At 38.8% G+C, this 16,753-nt stretch overlaps 1 protein-coding gene across 1 annotated transcript; it reads left to right on the top strand.

The window, feature by feature from the left end:
• Positions 1-6,886: 6,886 nt before the first annotated feature.
• cndp1 (carnosine dipeptidase 1) lies at positions 6,887-16,484 on the top strand (the record flags this gene model as incomplete). The annotated part of the gene is made up of 11 exons (XM_080425914.1): positions 6,887-6,997; positions 7,486-7,629; positions 8,870-9,032; positions 9,373-9,461; positions 10,405-10,602; positions 11,301-11,385; positions 12,845-13,005; positions 13,379-13,543; positions 13,744-13,885; positions 14,807-14,954; positions 16,409-16,484. 11 exons carry the CDS (start codon positions 6,887-6,889, stop codon positions 16,482-16,484), a joined length of 1,482 nt encoding a protein of 493 aa, XP_080282040.1.
• Positions 16,485-16,753: the final 269 nt, after the last annotated feature.

The following is a 16,753-nucleotide window of genomic DNA, read 5'->3' on the forward strand; positions in this document are numbered from 1 at the left end:
TAATTTGATGGGAACAATTGGAGCGAAATCAGTGGGGCCACATCCTCTCTCACACTGGGCCACTTCAAGGGACAGGAAGTCTTTAACAAGGACAATCTATCCAATGCGCATGAGACGGTGATGCGATTAAGGTATTTTCCGAACAATTAGATCTATAATTAGATCTCAAGCTGTGGGAGGACTATAAAGATGGGATCCCCAAATTAATGAGACCTGATTGGAGGACTGCCACACAGTGAGACACTGTCATGTAACACCTATGTTGATACAGTACCAGGCCTGACCGCAGTCTGTTGACTCTCCAAAAACAAATCTGTGACCTTTGAATACAGTGTGTATGTACAATACATGCATGACACTTACAACTGATGCATTGGATCAATCCCATGCATCATCAATTAAAGAAACTCACGTTATTTCAATACATGTCATGATACATGTCAATATTTAATGACATTAATATCTGCATACAATATTGTTTTCCTGAACAGGCTGACATGGTTGCAACGTTCAACCTGGCGTCATATTTTGTTCACAGGCAAAAAAAGAAAACGAAAACATTTAGCGCCGCACAACATCATGATATGGTGAAATATAAATCATGCTTAAGTGGTTAAGACCTTCATAATTCCACACAACAGGACACTTGTCTCATATGGAACGGGGAAAAGCTTTGCTGCATGTTTTGCCTGAAGTTACCTGGGGATCACAAACACCAGGAGTTATTTTCATTTCACCCCCTTTCACTCTGCGCTTTTGTTCCTGCTGGACACCCCAGCGTGCATTCTTGGAGGGAGATCAATAGTTTGAGTTTAATTCTTGTGCCTGTCAGCAAGAAAAATCCAAATTGTCAGCTGTCCTGGCACTGATCCAGGAAACGTTTGACCTCAGTCACAACCCCGGGGGCGGGGCCCTGCAGGAGGTATAATGGCAGGCGGTGGTACATAAGAACCCGGGAAACAACAACCACAGTCAGCCTGGCAGAGGAGACTGTCACACGATAAGAGCCAAGGTAAGTCAGCTGCTTGTTCCTCTGGAAAACAAATGTGTTTAAGAGTCAGAGATTTAGAATGCAAAGGCATTTGCGTCATCTCATGAATGTAAAATTTGGTTGCAATGAGGTGCTATAGGAACCTTATGTGGTCAGTGGTAAGAAAGCTTGGGACTGATTTTACAATATTGCTTAGGACGACATTTCAGATAACTGTAAGTAGACTGGCCTGTTAACCAGTTCCAATAGTTAGGATGGGTAAATTTAGAGCAGTTCCCAAACTTTTTAGCTCAAGACCCAAAAGAGAAATAAGACATTTGCTCTGACGAAAATAGCAGATCTACAAGCTCACAATGCGTCGCTTCGTTCCGTGTTGTGAGCATGTGGATCTGCTATTTTCACTACCTCTTAAACGTTTTAAATTTTTTTTATTTATGAAAATTATTAGATGTTTTAATTTTATTTATGAAACACTTTTAAAAAAAAATTAAATTGTTTTTAATTGATGAAAAGTTGTGACTTTATTTTGTTTAAACTTTTTGAAAATCTTTTGCAATATATATTTTTATGTTGGAAATGAAAAAAAGGGGATATTTACTCACACGCAACCCATAAAAATTGGTCGATGACCCAAACATAGGTCAGACACTAATCTTCTTACTCCTCCTTCAAACATAACCAACTCTTGGAGTGTTTGTATCCATGCAAATATGTTCTGTACTGTATGTATAACATAATTATGTATCTTACCTCGGTTTGCTTGGGGTACCCCAAAAGTAAAAGCAGTCATTATGAATTACTTTCAAAATGTTTCAAAATCTGTGTGTCGTAACGTTGTGACGTGTTGTGAGCCTGTAGATCGGCTGAATTAAGAACATGAACCTAGCAACTGCCAGAGTATCTTTTCCCTGTAATTAATAGATTTTTTTGTTTTTTAAATTTAACTTCTTAAAAATTGTGATTTTATTTGGGGGGAGGGGGTTGAAAATCTTTTGAAATAATAATATTAAAGTTTTTGTTTTTAAATCAACATGTAGGAAGTAAAAAATAAAGGGGTATTTACTCGCGACCCATACAAATTGGTCCGCGACCCACATATGGGTCCCAACCCACTGTTTGGGAAACAGTAAATGAATTAAACATACAAAGGAGTGGGGACCATACTATTATAATATTACATGTTTATGTACTCTTCTATGTCACAGAGGGATCATTCACCAGACCCAATACATCTTAGCACTAAGATACAATGTGTAAAATGTTTTGATAAACTTTGACAAGGATATCAACAATTTCTGGTTATGAGACACAATATTGAACAACTGAGTTCCATGTTAAAACTGGTAGAAGAGTACGCAACAGCCGGCATGTGGGCAGGTCTGCTATAATTTAATCAATTTGAATATCGGACTGAAAGTATGAGCTGTGATTTCAGTTGACCAACTATGTGGCCCCCCTACGAGTCTCCATCTAACTAGGGGTGATGAGTGATCTTGCAGTTGAGTGGAGAACAAGATGACACCAGGCAGTATCACACTACAAGTTCTGAAGTTTAATACACACATAGAGACAGTGGTGGCTTATCCAACGGGCTTGAGGTGCTGAAGCACAGGGCACCAACCTGGGGGGGGGGTACCAAACGGCGTGAAGAAGAAAAAAATTGGCGAAAATCGGCAACATTTTGAAGCAGGGCTCCTCGCAGCACCCCCCACCGTTGACAAAACGGTTCCGGGGGGCACCGAACCGGGTCCAAGCACCGGGCACCACGAAGGGTTAATCCGCCCCTGCATAGAGAGTACAGTATTGGACAGTAGTGGACACATGAAGCCATCATAGTGGAATCAATAGGGACTGTAGGATGTGGACAGATACGACACAGATTGTCTGTTGTACAGTTGTTTGGGTTTGAGGGTAGTTCTTAGGCCTTATTTTCATTTAATTTTTGTCTTGGGGATGGGTTATGTGTTATTTTATGGTATCTGTATGGTATCTGGCATTTGTATTATATTTTATCATCTGTGCCTTATGTATCTCTGGGGGGGAAACGGAAAGAGCACATTCTGAGCCAACGGCATTTGCATCCTTGTAAATTTGTCAACATGCTGAATATAAATATTTGAAAGGGGATCAAAGGGCCTCCAGACACCATACTGACTGCCACACAGGTTGAATAGAGCATCATTGCATGATGCCTGGCGTATAACTCACAACTTACAACTCACGCACACGCACACGCACACGCACACGCACACGCACACGCACACGCACACGCACACGCACACGCACACGCACCTCATCAGACATGGCATGGAGGACACTGTTAGATTTACAATATAGGCATTTAGCAGATGCTCTTTTCAGAGCAACTTGAAAAGTGCCTAATTAGAGTAAATGGCATGAACCCTGAACACAGGGTAAATAGTCACATAAATAGAGCACAAAACAATTTAATGTTTCAAAGAACTAAGGACACAAGGTATCTAAGCATTTGTGGTAAAGAGTACTGTATGTCTATCTATATAACATAACATACGTGAACAAGTCGTTTTTAGACTACAGTGAAAATGGGGAGTAAGTCTGCAGACAGTCCTCACTGAGTGTGGAAGGCCAAAGGTCATTCCACAGGTTGCAATGGGTGCAGGCAGCAACCAGAAGCCAGTGAATGGAACACAAAAGGGGAGATGTGAACATTTTGGCAGATTGAAGACCATGCCTGTTGCTACAATCTGAATCAGTTGAAGGGGTTTGAGTGAGCATGCCTGGAGACCAGCCAGGAGGGAGTTGCCATAGTAAAGCTTGGACATGACTGAGGTTTGGATAAGGAGGTGAGCAGACTCCCTGGTGAGGAAGGGTCTGATTCTCTGGACGTTGTACAGTGTACACCTACTGTACATGATCGAGTGATCGCTGCAGTGTGCCTTGTCAGTTGGAATAGGAGTCACCAGTGTTGATGGAAATGCAAGGCATTTCCAGGAAAAGAAAGAAGCTTAAGATGGTGGTAACACATGCGATGATGCTCGATCTTTTCAACCTGTGTGGCAGCCAGTATGGTGTCTGGAGGCCCTTTGATCCCCTTTCAAATATTTATATTCAGCAGGTTGACAAAGGAAGTTGGCTCAGAATGTGCTCTTTCTTTTTCCCCCCCAGATAACATACAGATACCAAAAAATAACATACATGCATACATAACCCATCCCCAAGACAAAAATCAAATAAAGATAAGGCCTAACTACCCTCAAACCCAAACAAAATATAAATAGCTCTACAGTAATTTAGCAATTTGTAACAAAGCCATCTTCTTATCAAAATGACAAAATTACATATAGATTAAGTCAATGATGCCACATTTAATGATAGATTCATTTATTTTCACTTAAAGGTAGGGTAAGTGATTTTCTTTGGTTAAAATACGTGTTAAATAGCTCTATTTTCCCCATACGTACATGACAGGTGAAAAAATTACAAAATTAAAAAAAGAGTTATCATAATGAAACTTCCTGAGTTGATTACTTACATGAAGACAATGATTTATCGTATTACAAGTTTTCTGAAATTGTATATTTAAATATGCAAATTAGGCATTAATTCTGGCATATTGTCCTATATAATGCCTAATTTGCATATTTAAATATACAATTTCAGAAAACTTGTAATACGATAAATCATTGTCTTCATGTAAGTAATCAACTCAGGAAGTTTCATTATGATAACTCTTTTTTAAATTTTGTCATTTTTTTCACCACGTCATGTACGTATGGGGAAAATTACAAAATGTGTGATAACCATGAAAAAGCTGCTCCTGTGGAGAGGTTATCATATATTTATTTACTCGTATTGACCCTATGAACAATTTAATATAGGTTTGGTTTTGCCCACTCTTTCGATAATGAAATCTTGTCTGGCTCATGGACTAACTATAAAGCTGATAAAAATAAAATAAAATAAATGGGTACTCTCTTCTGATTGGCTGAAATATTGTCACCTACCAAAAAATGTAATTTCTGTTTATTAAAGAGCTGGAGAGACAGGGAGACATCTGTTACTGAACAAACACTTTATAGCAATGATTACTATCAGAATATAGTGCTTTAACCTTTTAACAAAATACTTTTTGTTATAACCAAAAAATATCACTTACCCTACCTTTAAGTTGCTTGATTCAATATTTTTCAATAATTCAATAATACAAAAAAAAGTCTAGGATGCACGTAAAATCATGAGTAGATGTTAGAATGACCCCATAAATATTGTGTTTTAAATTGCTTGATCAGTGTTTACCAGCTCAGTGGCCTTGTGGTTAGAGTGTCCGCCCTGAGTCTTGGAGGTCAGGGTTCAAACCCAGGCCAGATCATACCAAAGACTCTATATATCCCCCTATAGAAGAGGGGTGACAATTTGGACCAAGCATATTAATTAACACCACTCTACTAAAGTAATATCACTATATCATGCTAACTTTTGCTTAATCAAAAGCTACAAGCAACCAATGAATTGGCTAAATATCACGACAGTAAAATCCTCAAATACTTGACCTTTATTTTGAAGGTCTTCAACCACGTCTGGTTGGTTGGTTCCATTGGCGATGAATGTGAATGAAAGCAAAGCAAACTATGAAACAAGCCGTCTGCAGTTACACTTGACTTTCAGTGCACATGGATAATGGAACAACGGAACACGGGTCAGTGTTCTGTTTTCTTGTTTCGGTTTTTGAAGGGAAAATGGGAAAATGAAATTGACAACTTTGTACAACTTGATTTAAAATGTTTACTTTAGGTTTATATAAAAAAACGAAAAATGGGCATGTTTTTTTATTTGGACAGAGAAACAGATTATACGTTAGTACCCGGACCAAGGAGCTCGTTTTCGTGCAACAATCAAGGATGTGGCCTCCACAAAATGATTATACCAGTTTGTCTATCTCCACCTGTAAAATGATATAGGCTACACATTAAGTTCTAGGCATTTGTTCAACAACCCACTCCCCCCTCAAAATGTTTTTTCTCAAGTTTACAAATTAAAACCCTGGTGGTTTCTTGCACTCTGCATGGACTTTTACAACGAAAATCTGGTTTTCAGATCAGCATTCACTGAAAACTGGTTTCAATGAGAGGTCACTGCTCACTGAGTGCAGTCAGTGCAGCCTCTGACTTACGTGACTGTCCAACGTTGGTCTGTTGTCCAATTAGAGGCTAAGTAAAGACATGCATATATATAAAAAATACAGTTTGTGGTGTTTAACAGTTTAATATGTTTAGCAATACACTTATTATTGTATAATAAGCTCTGTCGCAAGTTAGTTCTTAAATTAGCCATTGATAACCTTGTGTCACAGGCTTTTTGCAGTATCTGTGGAAAGCCTGGTTTCTAATTAACCACATAACCCCTACAGTATAGACTTAATTGGCTGCAGTCCCCCAGAGGTCTGTGCCACTCTACATGCATTGCGACGCATTGGGATGTGTTGTGAGCTTGTAGATCTCCTGTTTTCGCTGAATGTTACAACAATGGGGGTTGGCAGCAACAAGGAATACAATAGTACACATGAGGAAATTGGTAACGACTTAATTTGCAGATAAAAGAAAAGAGGGGAAAAAGGCACAGGTTCTTCTGTAACCTTTCTTGCCACTTGATTTCTATGATATTTAATACATGATTTATAGCCCCAGTGTGCGATATTCAACCCCCTGTAGATGAACAAGGTGAATTTACGCTGTTGCATGACGAAAACAGGCCAGCTTTCCCCTTCCCCTTGACATGCAACCAAAGCAAGACAGTTTACCTTGGCCTTGACTTTTTATCTGTCTATAATCTGACTCTGCCATACTGGGATGCGATGGCATGAGAGTAGGTGAGCAGATACAGAACCATTATGTACCAAACTGACTTCTTCAACAGATGAAACTCTTGCTGCTGCCTTCCGTTCTGCTGGTCATATCCGGTGTGCATACATTCCAGTTTGAGGAGCTGACACAGTATGTTGACAGCCATCAAGAAGAGTATGTAGAGGTACAGTAATAATACTGTATATCAGTTCACTTTACTCCAGGACACCATTTATTAATTTTTTGCACAAGAAAATTAAAGAAATATATGTAAATATGTAGCATAATATGATTAAAAACATTGAAAAATAGCCGATCTATAAGCTCATAATCAGAAGGCTCGCATTGCAACACGTTGTGAGCTTGTAGATTGACTACTTTTGAACATTTGTAGATTTGCTTGTATATTGGCTATTTAAAAATTATAATAATACGTTTGACAAGCCCAACTTACAGTGATTCAAAAACACAGTCTATGAATGAATATTTTGAATGAATATTTTATTTCCGTACATCAATTAAAACAAAAACAAAAACATAAACATTCCAGTGTATACCCAGTATAACTAACTAACTAAGTATAAATAACTAACTAAAGTTCAAGGTAAAAAAATGTAATAAAATACAAGGGACCATTACTTGTATGTACTGTACATGTGTATTTGCTTCCAGGCTCTGCGTGACTGGGTGGCAGTGGAGAGTGACTCCAGTGATGTCCTGAAGAGGCCAGAACTCCACCGCATGGTGGAGATGACAGCGCAGAAGCTCAGGTCAATGGGAGGGAATGTGCAGCTAGTGGATATTGGGGTACAACAGGTCAGTGATTGAGCCATTTCACACAAGAGTCATTGATCAATCATTCCAAAGTTGTATTTGTTGTATGTAATTATATGATCATGTTAAACACACAATTTGCGTATGTGCGTGCGTGCGTGCGTGCGTGCGTGCGTGCGTGCGTGCGTGCGTGCGTGCGTGCGTGTCTGTCTCTGTGTGAGAGTACCTTAATGACTGGTGAACCAGAAGTTATACTTTGATGAAGTAAAGTGATAGTCATTTTGGAAAAAATGACACGCAAATAGATTATTTATTTCATTCTCATTCTGGAAAACAAAGTTGCTTTGTCTCATTTGTTCCAACATGATGTATTTTTAAATGCCTTCATATCGTTTCAGATCTCAGATAGGCCTACTCAAGTAATTTTATTCCCCCCACTTACCTGTGTGGGTTAAGTTCATCATGATATGATGCCATTGCCAATTAACAAAATATAACTTCAAAATATACTTCAGCTAATAATATACTGGAAGAGCTCCACACAAACCACAAACAAGGTATCGCTGTTTGCACTTGATATCAGGAGATGCTTTTATCAAGAGAATAACAACTTACAAGAGAACACCTGGCAGCTGCAGTGTCAAGCTTGAGAGCACTGCAACTGTTAACTGTTAAAAATAGCAAATATACAAGTTCACACCGCGTCACTTCGTGCCGAGCTGAGAGCTTGTACATCTGCAATTCTTTAAATTTATTTTCAAAATATAGAATTTTGGGGGAAATTGTGAATAAAAAAAAACTTTTCAGGGGGGGGGGTCCTACCATGCATTGAGTTTTAGGCAAAATAAAGAAAAAGACAAACAACGCAGTATGGCCATTGCCGTTCGATATACCTGTATATTCAACATGATCCAACCAAGGCTCCTTCCAAAACAGCTTAGTCTTTAAACCTTCCTAATCCTCCAGCCCAGGTTAAAGGAGTAGGCTAGTTCACCCAAACAATAACTTATTTTCTATCAATTACACACCCCATGAAGCCTTGTATTCATGGAGTTTTTTTAAGTTTTTGTCGCATTCCTAAGCCAATAATTCGATGACCGGGTCATCGGTCAGTAGGAGACTCAATTGAGACTCAATTGAGTCTCCTACTGGAGGCTCCGTCGGTCATCAAATTATTGCAACGAGGTCTATGAAAACAAGCCCAAAAGAAGCGACTAGGTCACATGAGCACTTGAACATATACCGGAACCACTGCATTAACCATTCTCTCTGGTCCGTTCAGCTTCCTGATGGTCAGACGTTGGCCTTACCTAAAGTAGTGACTGGCCAGTTTGGCAGTGACCCCACCAAAAACACAGTGTGTGTCTATGGCCATGTGGATGTCCAGCCAGCTAAGATAGAAGATGGCTGGGCAACAGATCCCTACAACTTAACTGACATTAATGGTAAGTGCTAGTAACCCCTCCACCACATTTTACAGATTGTCTTCTTCTCTCTAATCGCAAACAAACTCTTCGCTATACGAAGTTTAGAAAATAATGCAGCATCACAATTAACACACGATAGTATTAAGATTAGATTGACAGAGGAGCTTTTAGGTATCAACCTCTGAATTACGGCCTTGGCTCAACGATGCCTGTGGAACTAGACGTGTTCCTGTTGGTCGAAATATGGTCACAAATGCCCATTCATACATAATGACAATGTCTGACAATGACAACAGAAGTATATGATGCATCTGTATAACAAATTAATATCATTCATGTTGCGTCATTTTGTTTGCAGGTAATCTGTATGGAAGAGGGGCTTCAGACAACAAGGCACCAGTCTTAGCCTGGATGCATGCGGTGGAAGCTTACCAAGCCCTCAACATGGTCAGAAAACATTCACAATACATTTCATATTTCTCTATCATCACTCTTACACTTGCTGGACTCTATGTGCATAGCATCAGATACAATGTAAACCTGTGTTTGTTGTTGTTGTTTTTATGCCATTCTGCATTTCCAGCATATTTTGGGATTGGACACAAATGGCCACTAAGGGGCACTGTGACCTTAACTGAGAATGATAGATAAAGTACTTTGTAAAACATCTTTGTCTAGAAAAACATTTCAAATGCAGAGAGGTGCCCTCGGGCAAGGCAGACACTTATAGATTACCTCTATTTATGCTTGTGTACACCATTAAATACAAGGAAAATACTGCAGACATGATGTGGAAAGGAACTTGATGCCTTCAGGCGAGGGAGAGATCAGGGTTGATCAGCCAAACCGTTTCTGCAGAGTCACTGCAATTTCTGCAAAGTCACTGCAGTAGTCTATTACAACCATTTTAAAAGTCTCTTTCCATATGTCCTACACCAGGAAGTAGTAGATATAATATATGTATGGTCATCAAAAAGCATTATGTGCAGGAATCTTGCAGATTTTCTTTTTGCAGTTGGCACTCAAATTAGCTACACTCACTAGCTGCTGACTTCACAGACTTTGAAATGATTAAATACATTTATACTTGTAATTGAATCAAGTGGGAACCTGGCATTTTGAAGATTTCCATCCAACAACATATTATTAGAATCACCAGGCAAGATGTTCATGTGATTGAACCCAGCATTCATCTTCTGGGGGAACATTGGCAAAACAAAATCTGATCTACAAGCTCACAGTTGTGAGCTTGTGAGCTTGTAGATCGGCTATATTTTTGGCGAAGGGATTTAGTGTAAACTGAAAAAAGCAGTCGAAGTACCAACTCAGGTCCAGTATACTATGTCTAGAGCGTGTACGTACAAAACAAAAAGTTAAATTACTCCACCAGGAGCTGCCGGTGAATGTGAAGTTTATAGTTGAGGGGATGGAGGAGACAGGCTCCAATGGCTTGGATGCCATGATCGTGGCCCAGCGTGACACCTTCTTCTCTGATGTGGATTTCATCATCATCTCAGACTGTGGCTGGCTCAGCAGGAGGCCCGCACTCACCTATGGCACCAGAGGCAACTGCTACTTCTTTGCTGAGGTATGGTTACACACGTTCTTGGCAAGTTATTTGTAAATTGTGTGCATTTGTATTCTACACCTGCTTGTGTGTGTGTGTGTGTGTGTGTGTGTGTGTGTGTGTGTGTGTGTGTGTGTGTGTGTGTGTGTGTGTGTGTGTGTGTGTGTGTGTGAGAAATGTCATCACTTTACTTAAAGCACCCAATAACCAATTACTGTATACTGACTTATAAACACAGTGATTATAAAAAATATTTGCGTGTAATATATTATTTTATACACACATGTATTATAATACACTGTGATCCTGGACAAACGAATAAGTCAGTTAGTGACCAGCAATTAGTATTATGAGACTGTATAAGTATAAAATGCTATCCTTAAAGCATTATGAGTACTTACTGTATGAGTGCTTATACAGTAGCTGTAGTGTTCTAAGCAGATTACTTCATTTATACTTGACCTTATAAATCATTGGGAAAGGCTTTAGGCTTTAGGCGTTATGATTATTGTTATAAAGCATTACATTTATGATGTCTAATAATTATAGTGCAGTGCATATTCACCTGAAAGCAGTGCATATAGAGAAACATACAAAGCAAATCCTAGATGTTATATGTTGCTGTAATTTGTATAGGACCAGTTCTCTTCCATGTTCCTTCCTCAGGACATACAGTACAGTACAGCACAGCATATGTGTTCCTGCATGTGTGTTTGCAGGTAGAGGGACCCAAGCAAGATTTACATTCAGGCGTGTATGGAGGCACAGTGATTGAACCTATGACAGACCTCATCGGCATTCTGGGTGAGTGCGTCTCTTCTTATCTACTTGACTGAATGCCGTCTGTGTCTGTCTCCACTCTGTAGCCCTGGGAGCTCTCCTCTGTCTTTTGAATGTCGGCACCATACAGCAGTATATGAAGAAGGGTTTGCAACCGTTAACCCATTAAAAGACCAGAGGCCGGTTCTACAAATGCCTAATATAATGCCTAATCTAAAAATCTAAATCCTAATAGTTTTCTGAAAAACGTATGTTGCTATATGAGTCGTTTTCATGTCAAGGACCCCCAAAATGATACAGTATGTAGGCCTATTTGGCCACCGACCCCCATCTCAAAATATTTTGTTACAGGGACCCTCCAAAAGCAAAGACTTTAGTTAAATATGTTCGCTATTTTTTTTTATTATATTTGAAGATTTGCTCAAACGTTCATGATTTTTCAAAAATAGAAAATCTACAAGCTAAAATCTAAAATGACACAGATGCTTTCCTGGTTTTATGGGTTAATTGAACTAATCGATTTAATCCATTATAAAAACGAATCGATAAAAGAGACAAAAAATACTGTAGCAAAAAAATAGCACATCTACAAGACACATCACAACACATCATGATGCACTGTGAGCTTGTACACCGGCTATTTTAGCATGACACCATATAGTTCGAAGTATAAAATAGGGCTTATGTGGTCAGTCAGACTAATCGATTTAGTTAATTTCAAAATAAATGTCAATTTCTTGATATATATATAAAAGAAACTCTAGATAATAAAAACAATAGCAAAAAATAAACATGCTTGATTAATCAAAAACGTAATCAATATAATAATCCTTAAGAAAATCGATAGCTGCAGTTGGTATGACGTTTCCAAAAATGACAACATACAGTATTTATGTGAGTAAATGTAATTATATTATATTTATATACTTTTAATGGTTAACTGGAATGTTTACTGCATTTCTGCATTGCTGTGCAGAAACTGACTGCATAAGGAAATGCAGCTAATTATGATAAGTTACTGTGCCTGTCTAAGACAAGTCCCTAAGTATCAGGGTATAGTCCTATAACTGTATATCTGTATGTATTATCTTTTATATTATTGTCATTCTATTTTATTGTATTGCTTAATATTTTATTTTCTCCTTCGTTACATGGACATTAGCACAATCTGTGGGACAAGTCCCAACAACATTTTGCTGCTTGTACCTCAATAAGTCAGTAACAAATAAAATTTAGAAAGGAGGAGGAGATCCGAGCACTCAAATGCCAACATGTTTTGACCGGTTAGGGTCTTTGCAGTTCTCGCCCTGATGAAGACCCTATAACGGCTTCTATTCTCGCTGATCCTAGAAGCATCTTCAATACTCTTTTAAGACATTTTATCTCCTGTGAGCACCCGGTTGGCCTCTGTGTTTTTTCTCAACAAATAAAGCTGCTTCAATCTTACTTTGTCTGGTCTCTGTCTTTATTCTCCACACCTCAGATACACTGATCAGTCCCAGTGGAAAGATCCTGATCCCTGGGATCAGAGAGGCTGTGGCTCCCCTGTCTGATGAGGAGTGGAGGATGTACCAGGACATTGAGTTCGACATCAACGACTACAAGAGCAAGATCGGCGTCAGCCAGCTAATGTACTCTAATAAGGTAAAACAGGTTTCTTTATCACTGGAAATCATTATATGGAGATGGTCACGATTTTTCAAAAATAGCAGATCGACAAGCTCATCGTGACTATCACTATGAGCTTGTATATCTGCTATGTTAGCATAGCCAATCAATGTGCTATATAATTTATATACTGTAGCTAAAATCAAATTTAATTGGGGGAAAAAAAATATTGAATGGCCGAGGAAATGTTTGTAATTTATAAATGGCAGGTGAGGATAAAAAAAAAAAAAATTCAGAAATGTCCAAAATAATTGTTACAATTAATATGTTGCAGTCTATCTGTTGTAAATGTATGAATATGAAAATATGGTGTTTGTGCGCATGCACATATAACTGATGTCTATTCCAGGTAGACTTGTTGGCCCATAGGTGGCGCTACCCTACTGTTACCATCCATGGTATTGAGGGAGCCTTCTCTGCTCCTGGCTCTAAGACTGTCATCCCTGCCAAGGTTATTGCTAAGTTCTCCATCAGACAAGTTCCAGACATGGAGCCTGTTATGGTGAAGAAACAGGTAAATTGTGGTGCAACGGCAAATGAAAAGTCTGTAGGACAACACTTTTATATTGTTCTGAATATAAAATATATCATTTGATAAACAATACACTGTTACATTTTTCCGTTTTGTCAGTTGTTTTCTGGTCCGTTTGTAAATAGTTTTCTCCCACAGACTAACTGTGCTGTAACTTATATCTTCTCTGTTCATTCGTTTAGGTAACAGACTACCTGCATTCAGTTTTTGCTAAGAGGAAGAGTCCTAATATGCTAAAGGTGACTATGATCATTGGGGCCAAGCCCTGGCTGGCTGACACCAAGCACGCATTGTATGAAGCTGGAAAGACTGCTATCAAGAAAGGTGCAGTATATACGCCTCGCTTGCACATATACTGTACGTATACATAATAAGTGTATAATATGGTACTTTACACTACTGATTGCATATTATACAATCAGTGGTGTAAAGTAACTACGTATATTTTCTCAAGTACTGTACTTAAGGACAATTTTGAGGTATTCTTACTTTTCTAGAGCATTTCCAGTATTTCTACTCCACTACATCTCAGAGGCAAATATTGTACTTTTACTCCACTACAGTTATTTGACAACTTTAATTACTAGTTACTTTGTAGAATTTTATTATTATTACAAAACATACATTAACCACTTCAGACATATACATTTTGGCCATTTGATAATAGCCGATCTACAAGCTCACAATACGTCTCATTGTGAGCTGCTATTTTCAAAAGATTTTTTATACATTTGAAAACTTGCATAATGAATATTGGTAGAGACATGCTGTAAATATCGTCGGAAACAGGACTCAAACCCACGATGCACCGTCAGGCTTTAGAGTCTAAGTGCCCGGACCGCTAGGCCAATAGTCCGGGCCTCCAATGACTCTTTTACATGCCAGAAACCCTCAGGCCTCCTGCTCTGGATTAACATTCACAAATGCTATAAATCAAAGAAATGCTGAAAATACACATATTATCTCGCCTTCTCAATAAAAACTCACAAATAAACACACACACACCATCCCCACCTCAGTAGGCAAATATCTGTGCGCATACACACACAGGCACTCTTAGTACTGTACATACACACACACACACACAACAACCAAGTAGTGACCTAATTTCAGACGTGTTATAGAAAATCCCATAACATGATTGACATCGTTCATTAGGATACTTGAATTGGTTTTGCAGCTAATAAGGTCAATCAACCTAAACTGATAACGTGCTGATCACAAGTCTTTCCTTAATTCCTACAGTCTTTGACGTGGAGCCTGATCTGATCCGAGAGGGAGCGACCATCCCCATCGCCAGAACCTTTCAGGACGCGACAGGGAAAAGCATCATCATGCTGCCCATCGGCGGCTTTGATGATGGGCTACACTCCCAGAACGAGAAAATGAGCAGGTTAGACACCGCTGTCATTAAACCCATTAAGACCGGGAACGCATCTATGTCATTTTAGATTTATTTGGCTGTTTTTGAAAAATCTTGAACATTAATTTTTGCTAATCTTTGAATATATATATTTTTTAAGCGAACATGTGTACTCAAATCTTTGGGGTCCCTGGAACAAAATATTTTTTTGAATGGCCAACGCTAAAATCTAAAATGACACAGACAGATACTTTCCCGGTTTCAATGGGTTAAGTACTTGAAGCTAATATTGGTCACATTCCAGATGCTTCTGAAGCCATTTAGAAAATAAACTAGTTAGGTTCTCCCTTGACTGGATCTTATGAATACAGTAGATAATTTATCAAATGCAATAGCTAGTCAATTTTCACTGACATAATGAGGGTGATGGGATCAATACAAAGGAGACTTTTATATTTCTCTAAAAGAGCTGTTTAATCTCTGTGAGGGTTTCCTTGTTAAATAATGGTTAGATAAATTAATAATCTGTCCTTAGTAATTCAGGACTCTGGATCAAAGGATGTTACAGTAAATTGATTAATATTGTACTTTTATAGAACAAGGTATTATGACTTGACTATTTGGAAACAGTTTGGGAGCAGTTTATCACATTTTGATTAGATGACAGGCTGGCATGAGGCAAAAAAGCCCTGTTGAGGGATTCGGGATTGAAGTAAAATAAAAAATAAATAAAAAGAACATTGAACATAGATTGCAACTACATCCCAACAAACAGCACAGAAGCTCGCCTACAGTGTACACCGAAACTTTGGGAATAAAAGCAGTATACAGTATATATTAAAACAAAAGCAAAACAGGGCAGACACAGCCATTGGGGCAACGTGTAATAAGACCAGAACAATACCAAGCACAGACACATTAATATTAGACTAGTTACTGCCGGCTGACAACAAACATCGCTATAAGAAAAGGGAGAGAGCCTCCAGAGATAACAGACCACGGATACAGCTACAGCAAACTGAAATATACAGCTGCACAGGGATACATGGTGGGTTGTTAAAATTGTTATTGAGCAGGAGAGCATCTCTGCGTCTGACAGAACGTCCACTTCAGGTGCCCACAGGGCCTAAATAACAGCGATGTAGTGCCATTCTTTTGGCCATCGTGAGTGGAACTTGGTTGTTGAACAACACAGGAGGTGAAGTTTGTAGTTTGATGAGGGAATGTAGGGGGAAAACCAATGGTCAATGTATACACGTATATATATACACAGTTACATCACATCACAACTGGGAGCTATCCAGTGCAACACATCGACGACTGCGAGGGTCTCTATAGCCTTATTTAAGGCCTTTTCATCAGCAGCTATTGGATGAGACAAGGACCAAAGATATTACTGTGGAGTTTAAACACTGTGTCACAGCCTCTCATTTTTCCAAATCCCCTGTCGTTCAGTATTTCCATATCTCTTTCATTTCTCACAGGTACAACTACATTGAAGGGACCAAGCTTTTTATCACCTACCTAAATGAAGTGGCCCAGATTAAGAAGAGTGTGTGATCATAGCGGTGTGCTCTCATCTCCAGCATCAAGGCAGTTAACATTGCGCTTTCGCTGTTATTTGCGTGTCACAACGTTGTTCGTGTGACTTCCTAACATTCCAGCCAGCGATGCAGTGAGTTCTGGCTGACATAAGGCTGTTGTATTGTACAACACATGTTCTCTATCATTCCTAGTCTTTTTTCTTCTTTCTCTTGCTATATCTGTCTCCCTTATGCAAATCAATCAGCTATCTATCTATCTATCTATCTATCTATCTATCTATCTAT

This window comes from Gymnoscopelus braueri (genome assembly GCF_963280865.1).
Source record: "Gymnoscopelus braueri genome assembly, chromosome: 4".
Taxonomy (NCBI): domain Eukaryota; kingdom Metazoa; phylum Chordata; class Actinopteri; order Myctophiformes; family Myctophidae; genus Gymnoscopelus; species Gymnoscopelus braueri.